General features: G+C 34.2%; 2 protein-coding genes across 6 annotated transcripts; one reads left to right on the forward strand and one right to left on the reverse strand.

Moving 5' to 3' along the window:
• The first annotated feature begins 9,701 nt into the window (after nt 1-9,701).
• LOC132313571 (cytokinin dehydrogenase 1-like) lies at nt 9,702-13,058 on the forward strand. Its single transcript, XM_059812397.1, has 5 exons — nt 9,702-10,806; nt 11,666-11,793; nt 11,890-12,150; nt 12,272-12,534; nt 12,624-13,058. Exons 1-5 carry the CDS (start codon nt 10,146-10,148, stop codon nt 12,946-12,948), a joined length of 1,638 nt encoding a protein of 545 aa, XP_059668380.1. The 5' UTR covers nt 9,702-10,145; the 3' UTR covers nt 12,949-13,058.
• LOC132313573 (uncharacterized) lies at nt 13,036-20,360 on the reverse strand. 5 transcript variants are annotated; one of them, XM_059812402.1, is made up of 5 exons: nt 19,822-20,360; nt 15,832-15,976; nt 13,676-13,804; nt 13,423-13,573; nt 13,036-13,271 (listed from the first exon to the last, which is right to left on the reverse strand). In XM_059812402.1, exons 2-5 carry the CDS (start codon nt 15,860-15,862, stop codon nt 13,235-13,237), a joined length of 348 nt encoding a protein of 115 aa, XP_059668385.1. In that variant the 5' UTR covers nt 15,863-15,976; nt 19,822-20,360; the 3' UTR covers nt 13,036-13,234. The 5 variants fall into 5 exon arrangements, 4 of the variants coding, with proteins under 4 accessions (XP_059668385.1, XP_059668384.1, XP_059668382.1 ...); XR_009483442.1 differs by having other exon boundaries at nt 13,365-13,804; XM_059812401.1 differs by having other exon boundaries at nt 13,423-13,804; nt 15,856-15,976.
• Between the last annotated feature and the right edge of the window lie 26 nt (nt 20,361-20,386).

A 20,386-nucleotide genomic window follows, 5' to 3' on the forward strand; every position in this document is an offset into this window, starting at 1 on the left:
CTATAGGCAGCAAGCAATAGCTTTTTGTTTGTGTGTGTGTAGTCTCCATACTCTCTATAGAGAGGCCCCCCTTGTGTAGCTGGGTGCTTTGTGATCGGATTCAAAAATTTAAATTATTAGGAGGTGTTAACACCCAATTTATATATACTCCATTATTTTTCATCCAGATCCGATGTAGAACAAGACCTCCTTGTAACATTCTTTTATATTCGAATTTGTAATGCTTTTGTTACAGTCGGACCACCCTACTTACCCGGCTGCTAACCCAAATATCAACTGGGTGGGTACTTGGCGTGACAACAAATCAAAGACTGAATTTGACTCTAATACCAGTTGTAATAGGTCGGTCCACTAAGCATCGAACTCGTTACACTTAACCTATATATGTTGCGCCAGTATTTCAAGCTGTCCAATACTCAATGCATTTGATACTATTAGGGCACGATTAATGGAGAAATTATATATGTTGTGCCAGTATTTCAAGCTGCCCAATACTCAATGCATTTGATACCATTAGGGCACGGTTAATGGAGAAATTATTATATGGTGGGAATTCTTTGACGAAAAAAGGTCAATTCACAATTCCATAATGGGGATATTGTAATGGAGTTGATTGAGTTGATGCTTTCTAGCTTTTGTTGATTTGAAATTGCCAGGACGAAGGGGTAGGATAAGCAAAGATGGTGGAACTTATCATGCAGTAACTTTCCCGAAAAAACCTTATCGTGCAGCAGAGACCTACTACTGCAATTAAAATTAAAAATAGATCTGCTAGACCTTGCTACTACATTTTGACTTTCAAGTAATTCTAGTACAAAAAAGCTAGGTACAAGCACATGGGAGGTTAATTTTGCTTACACAACACTCAAGTGGCATCATATCATGCACATTTTAGGGCACAAGTTAGCTAGGGGGGGTCATCATCTCATATCATGTACAAATTAAGAATTTTCTGAGTGTTTTATCACCATTTTGATCAACCTAATAATGATCATTATTGGAGCGCAAAAAAAATCCATACTGAATCATATGTTTTATCAAGTGTTAAGTACATAAGATTATGATTGGAGAGTCTTTTTCGCTTCCATTTATCATGCCCTTTCGCTTTTATGGAATGTATCATTATCATAACACATCTTTTTAGTGGATCCTACCAACTTGAAATGTTGACATTAGGGTAATAAATACTTGGCTAATATTTATTAACTTGTAATCATTATTTAATGCAATTGTTAGGATATTGATCATTACCATCACCAATAATAGCATTGTCATGACACTAGCACATTTTGCTTTTTGAGTTTGAAAATGTAACAACCACCCAAAAAAAAAAAAAAAAAAAAAAAAAAAAAACAGTTGTACTCCATAACGACAATAAGTTCTGTCACAATTATTCTGATAACTCAAGCACGCTACCATACACTTCTCTATCTTCTTTGATTTCAAAATTTATCCTCCTTATGGGATAATACGTTCGGTATGCCCGGTGCATTGTGGACCGAGAACATCATAATTGTCTGTATTATACGTACACATATAATCATAAACAGTTATGATATACCCGTTGCACCAAACACATTGTATATATTTTTCATTATGCCAACTTGTAATCCTTATTGTTACATTTATTTTTAGTTCTAACAATTCCACTAATAGTCTTTTTTTACTCATCGTTGTCACTTGTCAGGTGAGAATATTTCCTTTTACATCACTACTTCTTGACCGGAATGATTTAATGCATATCAAAAGTCATGGGTATGTGTGTATAATGTATATATACACTTCTTGACCAGAATGATTACTTGCGAATCAATACATGTTTGTATGTATATGTGTGTACATAAACACAAACTTCTTAACCAGAATGATTACTATATGTGTGTGTAATATACATAATCAACCAAATTCAACTACCTTTTTATTTTTTATTTTATATATATATATATATATATATATATATAAGTAAAAGAAAGTCCATAACATTAATGATTTTACCATTGAAATTTAACGGAGAGCAGAAAAGAGATGATGGCATGAGGAGAGGAGAGGAGAGGAGAGGAGGGGGGAATGGTCACGAAAAGATACCAGAGACAAAAACAGACAGGAATGCAATTGCCAAGGGAACATGATGATAATAATAGGACTAGAATCCTTAAATCACCTTTCCACCCCTCCTATCAACTAAGTACGAGACTGGATGACGAGGATTTTCGCAAACATGATGTGGCATGCGTGTATCAATTTATATTTTAATGTATTAGTATTCCTCCTTTTCTTTTTTTCATGTCCATATATATATATATATATATCCCATTCAAACATGTATAGTTGATTTAAGGATTATCCTTCAAATTTTGAAAAACTTTTCCAAGTTAACAATACATTATATATCTGAAGTTCAAACGGGTTTGTTTATAATCGTTCATAAAATCAAGAGAGAGAAAAAAACAAGATCTGTAAATTAATATATCTTATAATAAAAAAATAATTCATATGTTGAGTCGACATGAGCCAGCAGTCTCATAAAGAATAGTGATTTCCACTGCATCCTTTTGCGTGAATCGATTTAGGCCGACTCAATTTGAACAACATTGTTGAACTATCACTACGTTATTTCTGTGTTTTTAACTATGAAAAACTATTCTTAGATCTACCATTTCGATTATCCATCTCCGTCATGGGACCCACTTTAATAGTTGGGATGCAGTCGATCACTGTTCTTTTTCTACTTCACCTAACCAGCTATTTGATCCGCAGCATCTCCCATCAAAAGACATACTTGTTGGCTTGTTGCCCTCTGACATGGTTTTCATTAGGTTCTAAATTCTAATATAATTGGCCACACTTGTTCATTATTTTCCACTGGTTGGTCCTCTTCTAGACGGAGTGTGTAAAGATAGACATCTATGACACACACACACACACACAACATACAGGGCAATTATACATCACTATGAACATTGGATTCCTTTGTTCATTGTCTATGTACACACACACACACATATATGTACATGACATGTATGGAAACACGCGCACAAATATCTAAATATTTTAATTATGACACACAGAAGAGTACTGAGTACATTAGTGGTTAATATTGGATTGGTTTGTTCATAGTGTGTGAGTGGAACATTCAGACCAAATGATGCATGTGGGTTGAATATATAGAAACTACCCACATTTGTTGCATTTAACTAAGCAAAAGAAGCATCGAGTGAAGCACCCATTTTTGTGTAATTTTGTCAGAATCAATATGAGAGCAAAATTATTGGGTCGAACCAAAATGCAGGTTTGTGTAAAAGCACTAGTTTCTTTGAGAAGATTTTTAAGACAATCATATTGTCTGATCATGTTGTATAAGTTGCGACACCATCCTGCATGTTGAGCCAAAAACAAATAACTAGTGGAAATACAATATGCAATCCCACCCCTCCCCCCAAAGTTCCTTTTTAAAATATAAAAATCATGTTAATTTTGCTAAATCAACAAACCAAATTATCCCTAAATCCGACACCCAAAAATCGACATTTCTTGTCTAACAATGAAACTGGTAAAGCATGGTGACCTAAGATGATTAATTAAGGTGGACATCAAGATCTGTTCATGTCTTTGTAGAATATTGGAACTTGAAAAGTTTTTAGATGAACAAATTAGGAACCTAAAACAAAAACAGAAAGGTGCATATAAATCTATAACAAGTGCCATATAATTGGAACTACTGTTAATGGGTAAATTACACTGACTTCCCTGAAGTTTCATCAATATATACTGACCTTTCTTTTTGTTGCCAAATTACACTGACCTTCCTTGTCAGATTGTCGAGTTTGTAATTACCTTTTTGTCCTTATGTATATATAAATATATATTGTATTTTATTGCGATAAACATATCTTTCAATGGTAGAATTGGAATTTAAAGTTACAAAACTGTTAACATCAGTGTTTTTCGTCACTAACTGAATGAAAAATATGTGTTACAAACATACAAATCTCATATGGATGTAAGTGTAAGTTGACAGATAAGATGAGAGGTCAATGTATATTGACGAAATCTCAAGAAGGCCATTCTAATTTATCCAAGATTAATAAGTTGAGCCAATTCCAAAAGGTGCAAGCTTTCCAAACAATATGAAAAGCATATGAAAACTGACCCAACAGAAGAGATTGAAGGTTTATTGGTGACCTAGATGAGATTAAAACTAGACAGGGGGATTGAGGGGGTAAAATTACGATACTTAGATCCTCACTAATGATGTAAATAAATAATAAATAGACATATCATCTTTAATTATTAAATTTAATATGATGGATAAATACCCACTTATCAAATTACAGAGATGGTAATTTATTATTGGTCAACATCACTATCCTCACTAATGAAGACTTAAATATTGCTCAAAAAAATATTCCTCGACTTTCTGAGATTATAAAATAACTCCATATAGTATCAATTTGGCATGTAAGTCCCTATACTTTAGGAAAAACTTGTAATTACCATCTATCATTTATTTCCAGAAAAAAGTATGGATAAAAAGAAAAGCACTTCACGTGACATATTAATATTTATGTTGTGACATACTTTTAGTGGACCATACATCTCTGAGACAAAAATATAGCATATGAAGAAATCTCTCTTTCTGACACAAATAGCAAACGGGGGTCAGGTCAAAAAGATTCAACTGTACATCTTAGGGTTGTAACTTAATTTTGGACCATCTCTTATTTATTATTATTTTTTTACGATTTAAGAAAAGTTAAAAGTTAGATCAGTAGATGCATACAGTTGAATTATGACATTTCAAAATTCATCAAAGACACTAACACACTAAACTATCGAGACATCTACCGCCATCTATTATTTCAAAATCACTTCTTTAACTCAAAATTTTAATTTCTTTTTGGTAAGAAGAGTTATTGTCATTTTGTTAGAATGCTAGATGGAAAGGGAGTTATTTGCAGAACTTGTATACTTCAAGGGTCTTTTTGGAAGTTCAAAAAAGTTATTTTAGATAATTTTTAGAGGCTGTTAAAGAGATGACAAATACTCAAAAAAAAAAAACTCCAACTTAGAAATTTTTATACGGTCCAAAACAACATAATTTCGACCAATAAAAACTTGACATACAAATAAATGTGTCAATTTTGGACGGACCATATAATTCAAGTCATGCAATAATTTCTCGGCTGACCATTCTCCTCATAAAGTACTGGATGAAAAAGGCATGGAAAAATAAAACAAAGGGCATAGTTTTTGGTCTGTGTAAGTGCTGGGATCTAGGACTCCATACCTAATGAAGTTGATTGGGTAGCATTTTAGCTTGGAACCATATCCATCTCCTTTTTGAAGCATGGTACCTTTTCAGATCACAATATCGAAAGACTTGACACAAGTGCCGTCCAATTAATTATTACTCTAAAGTTTAACATATCTAGCACAGTGGTGAAAGTTTGAAAACAGAGAAGTAAACATCATCTTAAAAACTAAAGGTAAATTGTTGGGTTACCTTTCATTACAAATAGATGTTATATTAAAAAATTATTAGATAGTTTGGAATTATGTTATTATGTCCATTTGTATTCATTTGGAGTTACATAATCTTGGACTATTTAATAATTTATTTTTTATTGAGGACATTTTAACCTTAAATACAATGTTAAATGACTAATCGGTACACATTAGTTTTTATTAGGATAAATATACCCTTCTACAACATGTACGCTATTATACACACACATATATAATATTACTATATTTTTGTACTTTTTATTAAATATATAATTAGATATTATACTAATATTTAATATACATACTAAATATAAATTTAATTTGTAAACTTTGAAAATCTCTAGATTTTACAAATTATATAGGGAGGCGATTAAGAGTGGCAAAAGTTGACACGACCCGCTAACACGACTCAAACACGACACGAGTTAAATGGGTTTGAATTGATCTTAAACGGGTTCGGGACCCGTTTAGTTAATCGTGTCGTGTTTGGGTTGAGGGGTTCAACCCGTGTAACCCGTTTATACACGTTTAACTATATATGTCGTAAATAAATTTATATTTAAGTTCTAAAAATATTATATAAACTTGTGTCTTATAATTTAATCTTTTGTAAACTATAGACTATTTAGTAATTTGGTTGATTAAAAGTTATATTTTTTTTAGTATTTATTACTTTATTGAGTATTATTAATAATTTAAATAATATATATATATATATTTTTTGATAAATAGGTCATTAAATGGGTTACACGTGTAACCTGTTTAATAAATAGGTCGTGTTAGTTTTAAAAGTTCTTGACACGATTATTAAACGGGTCGTGTTCGGGTTGACCTATTTAGTATAATACCCTTAAATTGACACGACACGATTACGACCCGCGAACACGAATTACCACCCCTAGAGGTGATATTCTCATTCTATTTTATTGCAATTGCACTCCAATTTTAAAAGAAATGACATTTTTAGCCTTAACTTTATAAATAAATTATTATTTGTTCTCAAATACCACATCTACCCTTTAAAATTTGGAACAAGTTTTTAATTCCACTGTTTCTTGTTTGTCAAACAAATAATCTTCTGCCTTTCAATTCCTCTTTTTCTTTTTTCTCATTGCCATTAATATCCTTTTGAGCTATGAAATTGGTAAAAAGTTTCTCATTAATTTTAACCAATTATATGAAAATAATTAACAAAAAAAAAAAAAAACTGCCGACAAAAATCACGCCCCAGTGAGTGTGATCCACTCAAATGCACCATGAGCCCCTTCTGGACAATTAGAAGCCACATCCAGAAAAACTTTTTCCTTCAATTTCTTTGCTCATGTCTGTCTGTTGTACACTTGTACTGCATTGTGGACACGATAGAGCTGGCCTTGAGTTTGAGTTTGTTACTTCATATTGTTGAATGGGAGCTTTAGTTTAAGCCTTGTACAATTTATTTTAATTTTTATTTTTGATGCATGTTGTTTCAGTTGAATAAATTAACTTTCTTGTCAGGTAAAAAAAAATAAATAAATAAAAAAAAAAAAACAGAGAAAGAAAATACTAGAAAAAGTAAAGAATGTAAAAAAGTTAAAAGTTTGTAGTGAAAAGGGTAATTATAGTATCATAAAATAAAAGATGACGCATTAATGAATTTAAAATTTTTTTTGTCATTTTCTTTAAAAGCAAAAAAAAAAAAAATGCAATTGTGAAAAAAAGTGGAGTGCAGCTCATTATATATTACATACATAATAAAATATTTAATATGTAGTTATGCACATTAAAATAATTCTCTCTAAACCTTCTCTCTCTTTCTCTCAATCAAATGATTAGGGGGGATTTCTATTAGGAGAGGAGGGGGGGACTGGTAAAGACAAGCGGTGGAGAAAGAGGGGGTGATTGGAGTTGTAAAGACAAGCAGTGGATAGCGGAATGGTAGAGGTGGTGGTGGTGAAAGAAAGATTAAGGAGTTTGAGATGCATTCAAAGCTAAAAACACGATTCTTAATTATTCTTTCATAAAGTATCATACGTGAATAAATTAAAATTGTTTATATCTGGACATTACCATCCACTGAGGTGTTCAAGGATTTGAGCCCCTAGACTCAAGGATGGATCTAGAAATTGTTAATGGAATAGGTTAATATTTTTTTGGGTGAGCTAATAGTAGTAATAATATTTTTTATTTTTGGGCTGAGCTAAAATTAGGTATAGTAAAAAAAAAAAAAATCCGCCAATGCCTAGACTCTTGTGGACAGTTTGTGAAATGTATGCAAGTATATATCCAATAAAAAAAGAAAAAGAAAAAAAGAAAGGAAAAAAGACAACAACAATGCTGCAATATAATAGGAAGGTGATCAATATAGGGTTAACAACAAAGATGAAGATCCATAACTACATTGAGATCCCTTCACGCTGAGGTTTTGGATGGATACATAATGTATGGAGAGAGATTAGATTGTAGGTGATCATAAAACATGACCATCAGGGCTTGTTTGAGGTCAAGAAGAATAGGTAATTACCATCAAATTAGTTGCAGTTTTATCGAATCCCCTTGAATACAAAAAATTCCTTGAGGGATGTGGGTGAACATCAACTAAGAAAAAAGAAAAGAAAAGAAAAGGATGTCAATAAGTGACACAACCATGACCCCAAACACAACAGTTGAGACAGGTCATTAATTTAATACATACTGAAGTCTCTGAAAACAAACATCGAACTATTTTTCCAAAAATAGCTGCAGATTCCAAATGGGTGCTAATCAAGTGCTCAAAAAAACAATACCAAATGGAAGAGAGATTTTCCACAATAGCAGTTTGTTTGGCACAAAAAGCAAAGTAAAGAAAAATATTAAAGGGAAAATCACTGTCCCCTTGCCGGGATCTAAGACTCCAAGGGCTAACCCTAGTTGATAAGATAGTCTTCTGTAGGTTTTTCCCATTCAAACTGTCATCCCTGCGCCCACTTGCTCTCTTTCAAAAGCCTCCTTTCCCACACAAGGCCCCTCCAATGTACAATGCTTCTGTGACCAACCAAAAATTATTCGGTACTCCGGGACCAAAAATTATTCAGTACTCCGGGACCATGTGATGCCAACCAATCACAATAAGCTATGCAACCATAAAAATCTTACAACATTTGATTGCATGACTTATTGTGATTGGTTGGACTACATACTAATTTTTCGTGAACAACACATACTAATTTCTTGTGAACAACACATACAAGGGAAAACTGACCATAAGGCCTAGACTCCAAATAACTAGAGATAAATTGAATAAAACGTGCACATTTGGTTGCACGACTTATTGTGATTGTTCGGGCCACAAGGTCTCAGACTATCTAGTAATTTCTCGAGACCAACAGATGCATGGAGCTTAAGAAACCTGAGATTAGGGTTTTGACTCCAAATAACTAGAGACTCATGTAAGATGAGATAAAAGGTAAGAATAATATTAAAAAATCATTAAAGTTTAACCTCAGGGTGTTTTTTCCACATCCTACTCCTGTACCGGTATTCAGGAGGGAATTCATGATGTAACAGATCATAATACCAGCCCTGAAACACATCCTTGTGAAGTTCACATGTCCAGCAGGACCCACTAATTTGACTCCCTCTCATAACCCCAGTCACCCAATTTTTGCTATGTCTACATCTGAAGAAGAAAAGCCAGAGGATACCATCTAAAGGTCATAGTCTTGTGGACAAGTCTCTCTTCTATTGTCCAAAGAAACTGATGTGTTTGAATGAGTTGAATGAATGCCACAATAATATCCATGGTCCTCCTGCGCAGTTATTACTTATTTGCCAGAGCAGGGACCATTTTTTTAATCATTCGCTAGCGGAGTGATACCATAATATCTATATGGTTATCCTGTGAAGTTAGTCACTAAGCAGAGTCCAACGCCAAACTCAATTGAACAAAACCCATTGAGTGAGAAACCCAAACAACCAAACACACGCTACTAAAGATGACTTGTTCAGCAGGACCCAGTTAGCAACGTATTAGCACACTTAGCTCTAACATCATGAGACTGGTAGGGGCCGGCTCCTAGCGTAACAAAAACTAGTTGCACAAAAATCTGAGTGCTTACATGACCAGTCCTAAAGACATCTTTGCTTAAAATAGCAAACCCACCCCCCCCCCCCCCCCCAAAAAAAAAAAAAATGTAGCTGTAGCTAAAGGGAAATCGTATTATTGCAGTATTTGACAATAGTGCATGCAAACGATATACAAAGTCAAATTTAGGAGAAAAATGGTGCATTCCGTTAAAACCGTGAAGAAATCACAGACATATTAGTTTAAAATAGTGAAAGAAACAAATAATGGTGAGAATAAAGAAGTTGTAACTGAGGGAACAGCACTAAAGTAAAGATATATATAAATAAATAAATAAAAAATAAAAAAACTTCCCTTCTCACGCCTTCACTTAGACTGCAAAAAGGAGAGCCAAAAGAAAATCTTAAACACTTCCAACACAAAATTTAGAGAGACTTCATATGCAGTTTCGTCACTGATCGTGTATTGTGCTGATTGTCTCCCACAACCTCGCTTATAAATTCTCTTTCATACCCTTCATTTCCTTGGCTACTCTCTCTCTATACATCTCTCTCTCTCTCTCTCTCTCTTCCTTCTATAAACATAGCCTCAGAAAAATATGGGATCACCACCTTATACCTTGCTCAAACAAAACAACTATATGATCCTCATAATTCACATCATCATCATCTTGAGCTGTATCATCAACAAAAATAACCTTTGTTCTAATCATTTCTTTGCCACCTCAACTTTCTTCCCTCATTCAGGGCCCTTGATTACCCCTTCACTGAAAGCACTAAAACTTGAGGGCCATCTTAGCTTCAACAACATTCACCATGCAGCCAAGGATTTTGGCAACCGGTACCATTTCCTCCCATCAGCAGTTTTATATCCAAAATCTGTTTCTGATATTTCCTCCACAATAAAGCATATTTTCGAAATGGGTATTACCTCAGAGCTCACTGTTGCCGCTAGAGGCCATGGTCACTCTCTTGAAGGTCAAGCACAAACCCATCGAGGAGTGGTTATCAATATGGAATCACTGCAGGGATCAGAAATGCACTTTTTCACTGGGGAGCTGCCTTATGTGGATGTTTCTGGTGGTGATCTCTGGATAACTATTCTGCACGAGTGTCTTCGGCATGGACTTACGCCAAAATCTTGGACAGATTACCTCCATCTCACCGTTGGTGGCACTTTATCAAATGCTGGAATTAGTGGGCAAGCATTCCGGCATGGACCCCAGATTAATAACGTCTACCAGCTAGAGGTTGTCACAGGTATGTTCATGATATTCATTTATATTTCCCCCTCATACAAAATCTAATAGTAATTTTGTTCTATGAAGCACAGTCATATATACAAGATACAGACATAGCAACAGCAAAAATTTCAGAAAATAGAATATTGATACGTAAAGGACATGACAAAATATATATGTATATATTCTATGTATATGAACCTATGTATATATATTTTTTTTAAAAATGATCACCCGAGAGCTATTATGCATGGACGGACTTTGGACTAAATTAGACGTGATATATTCTCATTGTAACTCAATTTATCTTCATAAAAAAAATCTAATTTGAAAGTTCAACTATTTAAAACACCTTGTTATGCTTTTCTTGACAATTATAGTATAATATGAAAAATGTTGTACTTCAATAATCAAGACTGTCAAACGTGTCCCAAAGTATCTGAAAAGATTTTGGATACTTGTTCAAAGTACAAAATTTATTTTCAAATTATAGATATGTTTAAAAAGTAGTGGACACGTAGCTACAATACTCCAAAGAGTAATAGTATCGATATGATCTATACGATTTCTTATAGAGTATCCATGCCTATGATTCATCGGCTTGGTTCAAAATCAAAGTTCACAAGGAGAATTGTTCTTTCATTGAAAGACAAAAACTGAAAGGCAAGGGTGTTAGCGTATTTCACCCACTTTAATTTTTTTTGCAAAATGCCCTATGAAGTAATTAAATTGTGAATTGACTTGGAACTATAAACCTGAATAGTTGAGAAAAAAAAAAAGTTGCCCTTAGGCAACAATATAGCAGGTGCTAACCTGTATCTAGTATCGACTAGCAACACTCAACCCAAAAGGGATGACTCAAATTTTATTGGGTGCAGGAAAGGGAGAGGTGGTTACCTGTTCAGAGAATCAAAATGCTGACCTGTTTTATGGTGTTCTTGGAGGGCTGGGACAGTTCGGTGTCATAACCCGTGCTAGAATTGCTCTCGAACCAGCACCCAGAATGGTAATATCACAATAAATTTCTGCATAATTATGTATAAAGTGTTCCAATTACCAGAAGAAGTACCAGTCTTGTGACATAATTAATGAATGTTGCCAGGTGAAATGGATTAGAGTCCTTTATTCGGATTTTTCAACATTTTCCAAGGACCAAGAGTACTTAATATCATCAGAGAACTCTTTCGATTATATAGAGGGATTCGTCATAATTAACAGAACTGGTCTCCTTGATAACTGGAGATCCTCATTCAATCCTCGAGACCCACTTCAAGCCAGTCAGTTTGCATCGGATCAGAGGACTCTCTTCTGTCTAGAAATCGCCAATTACTTCAACCCAGATGAGACTGATATAATGAACCAGGTGAGACTTGTTAAACCACACCCCAAAACAACTCTTAAACGATATTTACTTGAAATGATCTTCACACCTCCATGAAATAAAAATAAATGACCTCATCATTAATCTCTGTTTCCTAATGCAGAAAATTGACAGATTGTTGTCAGAATTAAGTTATATTCAATCCACACTCTTCCTTTCAGACGTCTCATATGTGGAATTCCTTGATAGAGTGCACACGTCCGAGTTAAAACTCCGAGAAAAAGGATTGTGGGAGATTCCCCACCCATGGCTAAATCTTCTTATTCCGAAAAGCAGAATTCATGACTTTGCTGAAGTAGTTTTCGGACACATTGTTACAGACACTAGAAATGGTCGTATACTGATCTACCCAGTAAACAAATCTAAGTAATAATTCATGAACTTAATCAAGTCTTCTTGAAAAGTTTGCAAGTTTAGTATTCTTAACTTGATATCCTCTCATTTCTATATTGCAGGTGGAACAACAGAACATCTATGGTTACTCCAGAAGATGATGTTATCTACCTAGTGGCATTCCTATCCTCAGCAAAGCCATCTTCCCCAGGAACAGATAGTCTAGAACACATTTTAACCCAAAACAAAAGAATTCTAGATTTCTGCGAAACGGCTCGTCTAGGGATGAAGCAATATCTGGCCCATTACAACACTCAGGAAGAGTGGAAAGCTCACTACGGCCCTCAATGGGAAGTTTTTGCAAGGAGGAAATCCACCTATGACCCTTTGGCAATCCTAGCTCCCGGCCAAAGGATCTTCCAAAAAGCAACTGCATTTTCATCATAATGGCCTTCTAGTATAAGCCATACAGAATTCCAATGCACGTAAAGAAAAAGCCATAGTGCATGAAAACTGTATTTAATAAACTGTATATATCAATAATATAAATTTTGCAATTCCATTGATTTCCAAGCAGTATTAAGCATAAAGAGGGTGATGTGTGCTATATGAAATTTTTGTTGACATCTTAGACACAATATCAGTCGTCAACAGAATATTAATTATACAACAGACTAGTGTAAAAAGAGGCTTACAAAGACTTCATTTTGCCATGCTAAAGAGCTTCAGTAAGTTAAATAGGTTCATTTCTTTCATGAAGATACCAACCACTGTAGAGAAAAACAGAGAATCTTTCAAAATAAAAGTAAATCCAACACCTATAATGAACATAGCTCAAAGTATCAAAAGAAAACAGGAAGTACCAGAAGAATATATCACAGGAACTCCGTATGTGATACTAACAGCAAAACTTATTCTTACTTTGTAGCTTCTGTCCAGCCAAGACCCGGTCTGCATATCTTTTCCTGTGGTTCTTCATAGTCTCGGGCATCAAGAAGAGATGCTTCAAAGTCAGTGGAGTCACTTGCAACTGGAAGAAAACTACTTATATCATCTCTAGCCCCAAAACCTCCTGCCCGTATAACATCATCAGATAATATTGTAGCCTCCATGTTTACCTCACCAGAGGAGTCAATATCTGCCTGTGCTACACCTTGACAAACATTTTCCTTACCTTTGCAATTACCTATATTAGTTTGTATAATGTCTACAGAACCAATGTGCTGCTGCAGGTCATCATTCAAATCCACCTCAGGTCGAACAGTTTCAGCTACTTCTTTTTTGACATTATTCTCATTCTCATCTGGTACATTCAAAGTTCAATCAATATCAATTTGAGGAAGAAATCCCATGAACATTTTGAAGGATTTCCATACATACAAAAATAATGAGAAACTTGAAATGCTTTGTTATAGAACCATATAAAAATGACCGCCAACTCAAACAGAATCAAGGCTTTGAGCTTTGACTTCATGATCAGATTGAAGCCATTTAAAGAAGTAAGATTCATCACCTATAGAATGGTAATTTGAAGCAAAACCTCAAGTAAAAGAAGAGAAGAATGTTCTCTCTTAGTTTACCAAGAGGGAAGAAGGAAACATCATTAATTTCATATGGGTATTATGGTTGTAATCAAATGCTTAGCAAATGGGAGAATTACTAGTACTGAAGCTTTTATCTGAAACTGGAAGGAAAATAAAACATAGATCCTCCTTTTCCAGTGGTATTCATAACAGGATATAGGATTGTTAACACTTATTTAGCCATACCAATTGGTTCAACATTCAAATTTTGTTCCACGGGAGAGTCCTGGGTATATTGAGTCATCTGTTGGCAAACTCCTACTCGAGACTTGGATTGTAATGTATGTCAAACTGTCAATATCCTAAGTTGTTTGTAAAAACTTCAAAACGATGATAGAAATGAAGATCAACGAAAAGACACCGCAAATCTTTTAAGACTCAATCACAAAGGACAGTTCGCACCCCTTAGTTCGGTGCTCATGACATGCTACGGAGCCTCCATCACACCAGGGGACCAAGCAGGGCATAGCTAGCAGCATAGGAGCTGATTTGATGTCACCAGCTTCGTGCCGCACAGGAGTGATCCAATATATGGTTCTGCATGTTCCACCACTTCTCCGTTCATTTCCAATATTGATTGTCAAACACCGTGAACACCAAGATGTTAAGTTCCACAATTCAAAGTGATTTTTTTATTTATTTGCATGTTCCTAGTTGTCATGCTTTATCCAAAATTTTCTCAAAGATTTCAAATGAAGTTTTAAATTGGGATTTTTACAAAATCAATAGTGCTCGGTCGTTGACATTTTCCCACAATTCCAATCGAAGTCCAAAATAACAATCAAAAGCTTGATTGGTTGAACTAGACAATAGTTGTTGACCAATTGCTCAATCAATCAACAAAAGGCCAGTCACTCGGTCAAAGGCTCAATCAATCGACCTGCGGAAAATTGCAAAGGATTATACTTTCTAGTTAGATACGTCTTGTTCTAATTAGGAATCTTACACCGGCTATAATTATAAGGTTCTAGTCAATCTAGGGTATCTCTACAAGTCTTGAAGACATAGTTGAGAGAATTTTGATATTTTTAGAGAGAAAAAGTTGAATAATTGGACACCCATGGAGAAGCAGATTGATTTACGAGTGGGCCTCGTTGACAAATTAGTGGCTGGAAGGATCAAAGAGATCATCTGTAAGTCTGAGTTTGATTCTAGAACTCATTCTCTAGTAGTGGGTTGTTCATGGCTGGATAAAGTCCCGAGATATTTACCATTTAGGGTTTTTCACAAATGTTTTTTCTTTATTTAATGCTTTATGTGTTTTTGTGATTGTAATTGAGACACGTGTTTAACTAGTTAAATGAATTTTAAACAAGGATAACAGAAAGTTGAAAAGTTTAGTTGCAAATTAATAACAATAGGACCTATTTCAAAATTGGTATCAAAGCCTATTGATTGTAGATTTCTCACACAGCATATGAGCATATCATGAGTGCTCAATGGATTATAAGTGTGTGTCTTAGGCATGCCATCTTAATGCTACCTAATTTCCTCATTTAGTCAATATTTTTATTGATTTTTATCTTTTCAACTATTATTTATTAAAATCAAAAGTGAATTTCGCCAAGAAAAGAAAAAGGAATTTTATGCTGTTTGAATTTTTACAAACCTTATGGAAAATAAGCGGAATGAACAAGTGTAAAATAGAAAGTTTCATCCGAATCCCAGACTTGAAAACAAAAATAGGAGAGTACTAGTAAAGGTTAAAAGCTTCAAAATGTAACTTCAGCAACGCATAAAGTAGTACCCCTCATATTTTCAATCAACCCACCCTCCATCCTGGATCTGATCTTGCACAATATGCAGAAGCAAGTCCTTTAAAAAATTTATCCTGGTGATATGAAAGAGACCCTCAACAAACACTTTTTGGAAGCCTAATAAAACAGCAACTCCTGTAAGATTTTACCTATAATGTATTAGAATCAAAATGAAACAAAAACTCCAAACAACAAAAATAACAACCACCAACATTTAGACGGAAGCTTCACAGAAAGAGCACATAAATTTTCAAACGTTCTAAACACGTCCAAAATGAATTTGTTTAGGAATGATAGGACATTACTGTCACATTAATTTCACAAGCAATTAAAAATGAAAAGCAGTAATTATTTACTATCAGGAAACACTTGTCATCTTCGTTCCCCCATCTCCTAAAGAGTCAAACATATTAATATACTTGCAGCTGCTCAATCCAAAACAAAATGTTGCTCAAGTATGCCAGTATCCAACCCAAAACACTGGTTATGTTAAATGAACTCTTTCATAAGCATGAAGTATCCATGGTAAAAGATATATGTCCAACATGTCTAATTGGGCATACACCTAAGTAAGCATAACAGTCCATTCAAATTTATTATAATATTGTACATGTTATTCACGTAAAATGTTCCTTCTGTTACATTATTACTTCGAAACGAATGAAGTGAACAAGTCGTATACTCTATATTGCATAAAACCATCATTTTGTCTTGTGAAATATTAAGCACTGAAAAAATAGAATATGAGTAGTTAGATGTGTCCCCGCATCCATAGATTTGGATATCTGATAAATCCAATGCTTACATATACCCACAGCTGCAAGACGTATTCTAAACAGATGTATCCCAGTCCATGTAACATAGCTTCCACATCAATGACAAAGATAATCCATTAATCCCTACTCCTTACTTACTAGTGTTAATCATTCTACTATGAGTTTCAATTGGATATATTTTTAATGAAGCTTCAACTTTTCTTTCCCAAACTTGGAAAGAAAAAAGTAAGCTTCAAATCGTCTCTCAGAATTATTCAACTGCGTCACTTTAAAAGCATAAAGTCGATATAATATGCAACACTTTCTCATTCTAAGATAACCTAAATTCATGAAAAGCAGAAAAAAGAAGAAGAGGAAGACGGCCATGTTATTAACCATGTTGAAATTACCTCTAGGAGACCTGGCTTTATGCCACTAATCTTCAAGTAGAATTTGAATGTACTCCCCAAAACTGAGGCACAACTACACACCTACATGCCCAGCAGTATATAAATTTTGACATGCTAAGCACTTGCCAAAACTAAGGTGAAGTCATCCTGTCACAATCTTCTCGCATAACCCCCAATTGCAAACAAAGTGGCAGGTCAACCAACTGAACTTGTTTTCTCATAAAGCATTGATTAATTGTATATACACACCAGCTTAATTTTTTTTTTTTAATAAATAAATAAATCACAAGACCAGAAGCAGAAAACTACACTCCAAGAAGAAGATGGTGGCACTATGTCCTACGACACACAGTGTGAGCAGAGGTTGTCGTTTGCCTCACTATTTGATATGGTAAAACTATTTTGCATTTAATTCTTGCACATCAAGTGATGTAATAATTAATACAAGATCGTCAATGCTGGAATGGTTATGTTCACCAGGGGGGAGTGAGGAACAGAATCTTCAGGGTTGAAAAATATCTTTGCTTCACTTGTTATAATTCTTAAACTCAGAAAACAATATATGATGCTCTTTGTCTATTCTTCTTTCAATTTGGAATTTAGTTATGGCTTCCCGCAAATTCTTTAACTACTCAAGGAGGATCTGGAAAAATTGAAAAACAAGAAACCAAAAGAAAGCAAAAATCATGCAAGATTATACAAAATGTGACCGGATTTACACTTTTAACACCTAAAAGATACTCTGTTTTCACCAGTCAACGATTGTCAAAATGGCTACAGTTTTTCTTAATCATGAAGATCCAGCAGCGCCTTCTAATTTTAATATGCCATAAACTATACCAAAATCATTCTCCAAAAACCATAAGGAAATGATCCTGCTCTTCGTAATAGCTCCAGGTAAAGACTAAGATTTTGGCAACTGCAAATAACTAATAGATAAAGAAGTATTAATTTATTCCTATTCGTTTAAGTTTGAAGTATCATTACGATGAGTCCCCTTCATTCTATGGTTTATTCTTCATTAAGATAGATATAGGGTATTCCAATAAACACCAAAAGATGGAAAAAATGGAAATTGTTTGCAGAAGGATCTTATACCCCTAACTTTATCATTCCCAACTCTTCACAGATCAGGACAAATGGAATAGCACAGATAACACACTGCGAAATATGATGACATAAAGAATAATAGCCTTCATTGAAATGAGATGCACCTATTAGGTAATACCTAATTTTTTGAACCACAATGGCCCACTTTAAGAAAATTGTGCACGATTACACAAAATTAGCTACCTTCGTCAAGACAAATATCTAAAATGAATCTTACTGAGGAATTGAACTGCCCAAAGCACAATGAAAACCACATACTCCATCTCCTCCCACTCCCTCCCAAAGAATGAAATCCGAAGAGGGGAAACATAGGGCTGCAAACAAACTAAAATGTTCACAAACAGCTTGGACTAAGGCTAAGATGAACAATCAGCTTCTTCAAGCTCATTTATAAGCAATGAACTAGGATCAAGCTCCAAAACCCAACTCATTTCAATAATGAACCGTGCCTAAACAGCCTTAAGCTCAACTCATTCTCTCATGAATATGGAGGATGTATATGTTTTTAAGTTTTTGTAAGGATTAAGGCTCCACTTGAGTGAATATTGGTTGCCTCCCGATGTTTCCTTCACACCTCTAGGAATATCACTAGAGCTGTACCAAGATCAAAGGTATAGTTAATTCTTCTCTCTTATTATTCCCCTCCCTCTCCTTCTCTTATCATCCTAATATTCATCTACTATCATGACTTACATGTAAATGATGTAAGGTCCATCAAGGACCCTGCAAATCTTGATTTTTCCTCGATTTTCTTCATACAATATTTATTCATTGAATATAGCAGCTAGAATCGTCCTCTGGTGTCTCAATAATGGACAAAATAATAAATCAAGTTTGAAGAACTGAACATGGGGAGTTGTTTGGGTCATTTCATCATCCAAGTGGAGTCTGTGGTCAAACTTGTTGAGCTGGCTTGACATAACTGTGTAATCTCATGTCCAGCTGAAACATGTTCTTAATTAGCCAAGCCAAGCTTGAACATCCCGAAATTAGGCTTTGTCAAGAAACAATATATTCAACAATCAAATAATAAAATCAAAGCTTTATTTACCAGGGGACAGAAAATTAATAAAATAAAAATCAAAGCTCTGATATTAAAAAGCTTTCAAACCTAACCTTTGGCTTAATCAGTTCATAGGATTCTCTCTCCTCTCTTAACTGCGTCCAACATTACAAAAACCTAAGGTTTACAGGGCGATTTTGCAACATCATAGTCATGAACAAATAAGAAGAGTAAAAATCCATCTCATTAATCCTTTAAACTTGTAATATGAACCCTCCTGAATCACCTACCCTCCGCAAGCAAATATTATGAAATTAGCAATATAATCTACCAAAAAAAAGGCAACATAAATATGCAAAAACAAAAACAAAAGCGTCCCTGAAAACCAAATACTCTCAATTCATGAAGAAATCAAGAAATTAATTAATATTGCAAAGCCTTGAACTGTGTGAACAGAGAATGAGGCAAGAAGTATTTCATTAACATTTGTAAACCCATCAGTTATTTCTGGGATGTAATAAGACACAGTACATTCTAAGATCACATAAACACACATATTTTTACAATGTTTGTATACACTCACACATACATATATATATATATGGAGAGGAAAGAGAGAGAGAAAGTGTGTGTGTGTGTGTGTGTGTGTGATGATGATTATAGATATAATAATATATGTAGGGTGGGGAATTAGGGAGCTACCCGAGAGAGAGAGACGGAGACGGCAGGCGTTGGTTCCTCTGTTTCTTCACCAACCTGTTCTTTTTTTTTTTTCTTTCTAAAAGATATAGAGTAGTAACTCAAATGAAATGACACGTAACCAGCATTAAATGTCATACCTTTTTTATTGATAGAGGAGTTGAGTCGTGTTTGAATTTGCCTTTCCCCTTCTTTTTTTTTTTTTTCCTTTTTTTTTTATAAAAATTAAACCGGTTAATTTTTCACTTTTCTTGTTTTTTTAATTTTAATTTTAATTTTTTTGGCTTGGTAAAAATTAGTCAAATAATAATAACAAATATATAAATTCAAGTGAAAAAGGCAAATATTACAACTTATCAAATAAAAAAAATATGACATTTGAATTAATTTAATTGTTATCACGTCATTTTCTCCCTTTTATTCTCCTTTTTGTATCTGAAGTATCCATGTAATTGTCCGCTGTAATCCTAGAAATAAGGAAACAAAAAACAAAAATTATTTTCAAGACCAAACAACCCTCTCCAAATAATTCTTTTATAAATTGGGTTTGGTCTACCATTTCACTCTC

Source organism: Cornus florida, unplaced genomic scaffold (genome assembly GCF_030987335.1).
Source record: "Cornus florida cultivar Cherokee Brave unplaced genomic scaffold, ASM3098733v1 CherokeeBrave_3.0.0_Hap2_Chr06, whole genome shotgun sequence".
Classification (NCBI taxonomy): domain Eukaryota; kingdom Viridiplantae; phylum Streptophyta; class Magnoliopsida; order Cornales; family Cornaceae; genus Cornus; species Cornus florida.